Source organism: Gouania willdenowi, chromosome 3 (assembly GCF_900634775.1).
Source record: "Gouania willdenowi chromosome 3, fGouWil2.1, whole genome shotgun sequence".
In the NCBI taxonomy this organism is placed as follows: Eukaryota; Metazoa; Chordata; class Actinopteri; order Blenniiformes; family Gobiesocidae; genus Gouania; species Gouania willdenowi.
Window position 1 is genome coordinate 39,117,968 of NC_041046.1, and position 9,988 is coordinate 39,127,955.

Sequence of the window (9,988 nt, forward strand, 5' to 3'; positions counted from 1 at the left end):
GAGGAGATCGAGCTACAAGCATGAGGGAGGAGGAGGAGGCCACAGAGGGTAGAATCATAAACTAATGTAGACGTCTGCTAAAGACTGATCTCCTGCTCGTCCACCGTATGACAACCTGTTTATAGCCAAACATGCCATTGTCTGTGGATCATTGTGTTTGTCTGTCAACATAAACACAATATTTGTTTATGTCTGCAAAAAACATTTACAAACAAACTCCTGCACATGTTGGAAACAAACATCTGGACCAATCGTTTGCAAACAAACCTCTGCACAGAGACTGTAGACAAACATCTGTAAACTTACACCTGCAGACACTGTGGGCCTGCACTACGAAGCTGGATAAGTATATCCTGGATATCTTTAAGTTAGCAAGCTTTACCTAACCAAACCTTCTCTGTCAGAGAGTAGAGGGATATTCCAGAAAAGAGGTTCAACAAACTCTGAGTCTATCCATAAACTCTGCGTTAACATACCCTGCGATGGGATACTCTGAGTATCTGGTTCTATTACAGCTGGTTTGAAGTGGGTCAATCAACTCAGAGTACACAAGTATCACAAGCGTGATAAAAAGCCATCATCAATGGAGCAAAGATACCACGAGCTACCATGGCAAAGAGCCTAAAGAGAGCGACAGTGGGTGAAATAAGCAGGGGTTTATAGGGGAATATGAGCCTATTCTAAAGGTGCGTTCACACCGAATGCGACTTCAATTGCTTAAATGGCGATGTGAGCTTACATCTGCGGTGTGTGATGTTAAACGTGTGGTCTGAGAAGAGTGTCAAAGTAAATGAAAATGTTCCATGAGAATTGGTGTTCAGGTTGGGCGGAGCCAGGTAGAAACCCACTGTTTTATATACAAAACCTGCCAACGAGCAGGTTCAGTTCACAAAGAATGGTAAGACAATATAAGGGACGAATAAAACCACTTCAGACTGTCTCTATTTAATGTACTTTTTGTTCTATGTAGCTTATAAAATAGTTTTAGATATTTTTTTCTAATATGTTCTATCTGTGGCTTCCAGCAAAGCTCATGATCTATGATGACGCTCCGGAACTTGGTCTCATAGACACGATCAATCTGTTCCATTCAGACCCAACATCTGCACCTGTGGCCTGCAAACAAACAATTGTCAGCAAAGAAACATTTACACATGGTCTACAAACAACAAATGCAATACAAATATGTGCAAACATCTTCCTCAAACATCTGCCATCATGGTTCCACCAGAACTAGGCCGAATAAGAATGAAGCCGTTTTCTGAGAGTGTTTGTTGAGATAACAGAGAAAGTCTGATGTTGTTTTAGGAGTTAAAACAAAGGAAGTTGCATGTGTAGACATTCAGCTCAGATCTAAACACACACTGAAGGTGAGGAAAAGAAGGTTTTCCACTCTGAGGAACACGAAGAGCTCGTTTTGTGTGACATTTGATTCAAACATGTTCACTCATCCCAATTTGTTGTTTAACAAGACGCTGAAGTGTGATTCAGGTGGAACTCCACTGTGTTGTTTTGCAATTGGCCACATGATCCAGGCCAAGCTCTCTGATTGGATGTTCACCAACCAATCAGAAAGATTTAAACAATATCATTTATTATCATAAAACAAACAATTCAAACATGTACGACACAAAAATAATGATAGCAAAGACCATGAACAATGTAGTATGTACTTAAAAACCTGAAAAGTTATACATCATATAACACAATTATTGTTCAAAATTCACAAGAAGCAATCATTGAACAAAAAAGGAAGAATTAAATTGAACAATTTACAATTTACAAAATTTCAAGAAAAAAAAAAGTGAAATAAACGAACAAATAAATACTTAACTGTTATATTATATAATGTAGCAATAAAAGAAGCAGCTTTGCTGTGATCTTCTGCTGTCAACAATCCATCGTCTTCACCATGTCTGGGTGACGTTGGGTTCTGAACAAAGTGGGATAAACAACGTTAAAGTCCTAACAATTCAAAGAAAAAGTAGGTTCAAATTGGTTTATATTTAAAACAACACAAACATCATTAATATATACATTTCATTTTTAATAAATGAAAATAAGATTAAAAAAAAAACAAACAACAATTGAAAGTTATTTTAATGGACAGATGATTTAAAACACATTCATTATAACGGAATAAAAAATGTGAATCCAAAGCTTCTCAATCAAGATCAGAGGTCAAAGGTCAGACATGTCACACGCACACGCACACACACACACACACACACACACACACACACATACACACACACTCCTGTGGGAGCATTAAAACCTTCAGATCCTTCAGTTTAATGCCTCCTGCAGCAGTTACACTGATCCCCCGACACCACGCGATTAAACACAATGAGGCACACGCGCACACACACACACACACACACACACACACACACACACACATACACACACACACACACACACACACACACACACACACACACACACACACACACATACACACATAATATAGGAATTGGAACAAAAAAAATTCATCAAATAAAGTTTTAGAATTGTAATTTTTTGAGACTCTGATGCTGTTTGCAAAAATACATAGAAAACTATTGTCATCAATTAGTGTGAATTAAAAACCATCCATAAATTACCTGTTAGTTAATAATTTCTATAATCTGCTGTCACTTAAACGTGTGACCAGATAATAGCCTATATGATTTAAAACATGTATTAAATGGGGGTGTGTCCTGTTTATTTCAGTCTGTCGGTTTGATCTCACGATCATGACAAAAGATCCCATAAATTAGTAAATGATAATACAGTAATGTTGAAATATATTGTCATAGAAAATGAACCCACGTAGTTTTAAACAATACACATGTTTTGGATATTATTACAGTTTAAAATGAAACTATATTTACTTAAAAAATTTAAAAAAAAATTTAAATAAAAAAAAAAAAAAACTATATTAAAGGACATGATTAATAGTTTTAAACACTTACCGTAAAAGATGCAGCGAGGGAAACTTTAGTCTCAGTAAGTCAAATAAATAGAAAAAAACAAAAACAAATAAATAAATCTTCTAAACTTTTTTCTGCTCCTCTTCCTTTAACACGCGATTAACGATTTAACACACACACACACACACACACACACACACACACACACACACACACACACACACACACACACACACACACACCTCTCGGACCTGCAGCACCAGCTTCGCGCAGCTTCACGTGACACTGATGGGTGTTGTTGGATGTGCACGTGCGTCTGAAACCCTGTGAATAAACCCCCCCCCCCCCCCCCCAAAAAAAAAAAAAACACAATTCTGTGTGGTCACGTGACAAAGCAGAAACGGCTCATTAACGACACCCTCCGCTCCGGGCTCTATCTCTACTGCTGCTGTCATCGCCTCCAGGACCGCACATGGCGCAGACCAGGACACCGGAAACACCGGAGAGACCATCGGAAAGAAAACTCGGTAAATGCGCATCGTGAAAAGATCTGCACATCTAAAAAGAAAGTGGAGTTTCCTTGCATGTGGTCAGACTGGGAACCAGTATAGACCAGAGATGGGACGGGACTTGTCCTTCACCTGCCGATGAACACTCACACAAACCGGGACTATGTGTATGTGTGCCACCCAGTAAAGGTGGAGGTGTGTCCGTGCGTAAAGACGCACTGAGGAGTTGGAGCAGTTTGGAGGAAGTATCCACTAAGACCAGCTCAGGTAGATCTTCTTTGGACTGAGGCGGTCTCGGTCTCGGTCTCGGTCCGGCTCGGCTCGCATCATGCCTCGCCCGGGCAGAAACACGTACAGCGACCAGAAGCCTCCGTACTCGTACATCTCTCTGACGGCCATGGCCATCCAGAGCAGCGCAGAGAAGATGCTCCCCCTCAGCGACATCTACAAGTTCATCATGGACCGGTTCCCGTACTACCGGGAGAACACGCAGCGCTGGCAGAACTCTCTGCGCCACAACCTGTCCTTCAACGACTGCTTCATCAAGATCCCCCGCAGGCCCGACCAGCCCGGGAAGGGCAGCTTCTGGGCGCTACACCCGAGCTGCGGGGACATGTTTGAGAACGGAAGCTTTCTCCGGCGCAGGAAGCGCTTTAAGGTGGGCAGCATGCAGAGCGCAGACCCGCTGATGGCCAGTAAGCCCCAGGACGCGGCCCACTTCCTGCAGCAGCACGCCAAGCTGCGGCTGAGCGCACTGCACGCGCACCTCCCACAGGGCCCGCCCGGGTTCGGCCTGAGCTCCGTGACCCCCCCGTCCAGCTTCAAACACCCGTTTGCCATCGAGAACATCATCGCTCGGGAGTACAAGGTGCCCTTCCCTACGCCCGGTTACCCGCTGCACAGCCAGCTGCCCCCCGCCTGGCCCCATGTCTACGGCCCCGGGATGATGGACCCCTCGGGGCCCCTCACCATGACCGCCCCTGACTACTCTGCCTATGTCCCGCTGAAGTCTCTGTGTCACGGGGGACAGACCCTACCCGCGGTCCCGGTGCCCATCAAGCCTGGCCTCCCCGGCCTGCACACGCACATCCCGGCCTTCCTGGCCCACTCCCCGCAGTCTCTGAGTCCCACATCCCCGCAGACTAGCCCGACTGGACCCGGAGAGACCCTGCAGCCCACGGTCACCGTGCACTGACCGGACACGGAACGTGCACGCGCACACGGGACGCTTTTGTGGAACTTTTCTCTGGAGCAGCTTCATCTTTGTGATGAAAAGGAGAGGATGTAGGCTACCTGTACTGTTCACATGTGTTTTCTGTTTTTACTTGGTGAAAACTCTTTCTTTTTCATGTTTTTAAATTGAATCTTAAGCAAATTATATTTCATCTATTGGTGATAAAATGAACATTTAATATTTCTACTCACGCGACTTTTCCTATCGATCATTATAAGTGATACTCCTGCTAAAATTAACAAATTCTACAAATTACCATTAAAAAAACAAAACAAACAAACAGTAAAATGTATTAATTTTATTGCTTTTTAAAATACGAGTTTTTTGTGAGAATCAATCGTTTGCAGGTAAAAGAAGCGCGAAAGCTGTGCGCGTTTATTATTTGATCAAAGACCTGAAGCACTTTGAAAAATCTCTAGACTGAATGTTTTTAATCGACTGTTTGGTCTGTGTTTGTTTGTATCGCTGCATGTTTCTCAACAAAATATACAACATTTGTCTGTTTGTTTGTTTGTTTGTTTTTATTTGTTTGTTTTATTTCTTTGTTTGAGGACATCTGAAGCATGAGCTGTTGGTTTTATATTTCCCTGCTCCTTCTCTGATAACCATTAAAGACAAAACACTACATTTAATTTTTAACATTTTCTGCGTGATTTGTGAGTTTTACTTCTTTTTTTTTTAGGCTGATGATTGTCTGCAGAATCCATCGCTGCTTTTATTAAAAAAAATAAAAAGGCCTCAAATATGTTAATTACATTTGAATGGTTTTCTATTGACTCAACTTTCCAGGTTTATTTCAAAAGCCTATACATATCGGCTTTTCTTGTCAAAAAAAAAGAGACATTTCTTTAAATCTATCAAACTTCGTTCCTGTTTTAAAATCAGATTTTTTAATGTATAGAAAAACACTTTTTTTAAAGTGTAAAAATATATTTTCTTTTAACATCTCTGAACACAAACTGAAAAGCCGCACTTTTTGTTACTGGATTTGAGTGATATTAATATTCCTTAAATTAAAAAGTTTTAAAAGTATAATTTTGTGGGAATCTGATGAAAAAAAAAAATTGAAGATCATTTCATTGAACATATTTGTTAATAGCAACTTGATGTCACAAACACATTTACTCTGTCTCCTATGAAAGTTTTCAGATAAAAAAAAAAAAAAACTACATTTTTGACATTTACATAAAACAAAAATAAATTCAGAAAAGCTAATAGATTTTTTTAATATGCTATGTGAATGATTAATTGTGCTCATCTAAAATCAAAGAATGGGTTAGTTGTTATATAATAATAATAATAAAAAAAACTGTTAAAGTCAAACATTTTGATGCAAATTTTGAGATCTTTATTTAAATTTATTAAAAAAAACAATCATGTGGTCGTTTTTGTTTTAGTTTTTTTTATTGTGTGTTTGTCGGATCTCTTTTCTCGGGTTGCCATGCAGCTGTCACATATGTCTTTTTAACATATTGTTTTCCTGAAATAAATTAAATACGTTATTTTTTCGAAAATTATCTGCGCATTTACAAAACAATAAAGGCCTGAGAGTTGTTCTAGAAATCTGTCCATCTGCTCCATGAATGTTTAAAAGCTGCCTCTGAACATTAAAGAAAAGCTTCAGAAATGAAACATTGTGTATTATTTCTGAGAAAAAGTCAGATTTTTTTTTTTTATTATCATTAAAAAGCATTGACCAGCACTGTTAATGTTCAACCATCACATTTTATAGGTTAAAAAAAAAAAAAAAGTGAAGTCACGAGTCATTTATGAGGAAAAACCTTTACATTTTGTTCTCAATATGAACAGATTTCCTTCAAATGAATTACCTGAAACAATAATTGAAATGTGAATGAACTATTGCATTAATTGGTTTCTTTTACAGAGTTCAGAAACAATTCAATCGTTTAAAGTGACCGTAAATAGGTTTTGGTTTTTTGCCTGCAGAGGAAAAGACAAAAGTCTAAATTCTTAATCAAATATAAAATGACACCGAGGGCTGTAAAAACAACATTTTTTGTTAATTATTCTCAGCCTCAAAATGCCAAGGAAGAATAAATGCATCTATGAGTTTATGTTTGACCAGTTTCTACAATTATGAATCATAAGGAAAAATTATATGCATTCGGGAAAAGAAGCTTGTTTAAAATTGGTGACAATTTGTGAGTTTAAAAAAAAAAAACTTCACGTAGCATCTTCTTCTGCGTGAAAGTCAACAGCGTTCATGAAATAAACACATAAGTCATGTGAAAATGAGAAAGGAAAGGAAATTTCACACATAGTCCCTGCAACACAGATTATGGAAAGATGCTGACTTGCAGCTTTTCGGCTGTTGCTCTGTGAGGAATTTGCAGGTTCTCACTCAGAAAATACAGAAAAGGTTCACACAGTCAATAACGTGAACAAGTATTACAACTGAACTAGATGTTTTAATAAAATGCTGATATAATAAATAATGTATATGAATTTTAATGCCACATGCAGGGAAAAAAAAGAATGACCATCTTTAAAGAACATTTAGAGCAGTTTGCGGCCTTCATTCCTCTTTTCTCTGAAGTCTTTAGTCAAAGTCTAACTCAGCTTTATTGTTCATTCCACCATATGTACATAATATAAATGTAGATAATTGACATAACTTGTTCTCTCTGCCCAAAACATTTACAAACACAGAAACACGATAGTGTAGAATATATCAATTATAAAGACAGAAACAACAACGAGTATTTACAATATGTACAGTGAGTGTGCAGATATGAATATGAAAATAAATATAAATATAACTATTGCATTATTGTGCAGAAGTATCAAACAACAGGTATAACCTCACAGACAAGTAGAAAAAGGAAAGTCACAGCACAGAATGTCACCATCGGTGTTCGAACCTTCAACCATCTGCCGGAGAACCAGAGGTGAAAGTAACACAAGTACTCACGTTACTGTAATTGAGTTGTTTCAGTTTTTTTTTTTTTAGTATATTTCTAAATGAGCAAGTTTACTTAAGTACCTTTTTAAAAGAAGTAATTTGTCACATTTCTACTTGTTACTGAGAAAATTATTATTTTATAGTTTCAAAATGATCAAAATGAAATGAATTGTACATTTTGACAAACCTTTTATTTTATACAGATGCTTCCTTTTTAAGTTCATACATGAGATATTTACTGTATACAAGGGGACCGTGACCAAGATTTAAACATGGGGGGTGAAAGTAACTAATGACTTTTACTTTGAGTACTATTTAATTGAGCTACTTTTAACTTGTACTTGAGTATTTTACGTATGACTCACTTGTACTTGTATTTCGGTACAAATCATGTAACCATACTTCTACTTTAATAGGATTTATCAGTATCAGTATCAGTATCAGTACTATTTGATGAGAACAAAGGATTCAAACCTGATGCAACTTCAGTCCTTTGAAATATTTTTAATGAGTGTTTGTGTTTGAGTGTTTGGAGCTGGATCTTCTTTTGGAGGTGGAAACACTGTCTGGTCATTGGGGGGGGGGGGATTTGAACCAGCAGCCTCCAGGCAGAATTAACCAGTTAACACGTCATCCCAGTGCCAAACAGGCTTTGTGCTCCGTCAACGCTGCAGGTCTTTGAGTGTGTTTGTGTTGCCCAGAGACGGAGAAGGTTACAGTAAAAAATGTCAGCCTGTTGATTCCCCCACTACACACACACACACACACACACACACACACACACACACACACACACACACACACACACACACGCACACACACACACACACACACACACACACACACACACACACACACACACTCCTTCTTTTGTAACATGTAATTCCATTTGAAAATGCTCATATAAAACGCAGAAACCGCTGATGAGTTCAGAGCTGAGTGAACATCAAGGTCATGATTTAACAAAGAAGGTTTTACTGAGTGGAGTTTACATGTTCTCCCTCAGCAGAATCAGGCAGACGTGTGTGGGACTGCGTTAAAAGGTAATAATGTTTCCTGTTTGGAGCTTTGTGAGTCCCAGTTATCATGTTGGCTTCATCATTTAGTGCAGCGATTCTCAACTGGTGGGTCGCGGACCCGTATCCTACTGGGTGGGTCACGGACAGCTGGTCAAAAATAAATAAACACTTAATGTCTCTCATGTTGGACTTGTTATTTATTTTGAAGGAACTTTTCTCCAATGATTACGGCTAAACTTATTTTTCTTCAGGTGTTTGATTTTATAGTTTTAAATTGAGCACTTTTGTTATTTTGAGTCACTATAAGGTGCAGATGTTGAGCATTGCCTCCACATGCAGAGATCATGGGTTCCATCCCACTGGTGGCCTTGTACACCACATGCAGCCCTCAGTCTAGATTTATGTGGCCCTCAAAATAAATGTTCAAAATGACTCCAAAAAGCACAAAAAATGTCCAAATAATGCACAAAACGACTTGAAATATTGACAAAATGGGAACAAAAATACAAAAAATGTAATTGCATAAACCAAATGACACTAAAAAATACACAAAATCACTCTAAAAACACACAGAACTTCAACACAAAGAGTTGAAAGGGAATAATGGTTCCTGTTTGGGTCTTTGTGAGTCCAGATGAATCCAAGTTATGATGTTGGCTTCATCATTTAGGGCAGCGATTCTCAACTGGTGGGTCGCGGACAGCTGGTCAAAAATAAATAAAGTACCTATGTCTCTTGAACTTGTCTTTTATTTTGAAGGAAACTTTTCTTTGACAGGCATGCTGTGAAATGCATGTTGCACATCGGGAAATATATAGATTTTAAAACTAAATTTGATTGGTTGAATCCTAAAAAAAAAAAGTGGGTCGTGATTTAATGATTGTGGCAAAATGTGGGTCCCAGGGTGAGACCAGTTGAGAACCCCTGATTTAGGGACAGAATAAAAAAATCTTTTTTTCTGTGCGTAAGTGTCACCAAGGATTGTTGGGATTATAGATGGAGGACTGAGACACAGAGACTGAGGAGGAGACATGAGATGATTGTCCTTTAAAAAGTCTAACAGGAACAAGGACTTCATGAAATTAACTGAAAACAAAGAGAAACATGAGCCACAAAAAACTACCAAAAACAACCAACTCTATCCTCATACCATAAGTAATGTTCCTTTTATTCTTTGCAGTAACTCAAGCAAAAATCTGAACAATGATGGTCGTGTTTAAACCCATTGGTACGGTGCATGAGAAGTGCAAAACACATTTACAAATACCACAACACATTTACCAGAGGTCAAAACAAATGAACGGAATGGAAACACTTTTACAAACACAATGCCTTTGTAAATCTGTCTCAACATTTGTAAAAGTGTTTTGCAATTTGTATTTTCTTTTTAG

General features: G+C 38.4%; 1 protein-coding gene across 1 annotated transcript; it reads left to right on the forward strand.

Moving 5' to 3' along the window:
* Window positions 1-3,352: 3,352 nt before the first annotated feature.
* LOC114453982 (forkhead box protein B1-like) lies at window positions 3,353-4,616 on the forward strand. The gene has a single exon (XM_028434049.1). The coding sequence runs from the start codon at window positions 3,750-3,752 to the stop codon at window positions 4,614-4,616; it is 867 nt and encodes a 288-aa protein (XP_028289850.1). The 5' UTR covers window positions 3,353-3,749.
* Window positions 4,617-9,988: the final 5,372 nt, after the last annotated feature.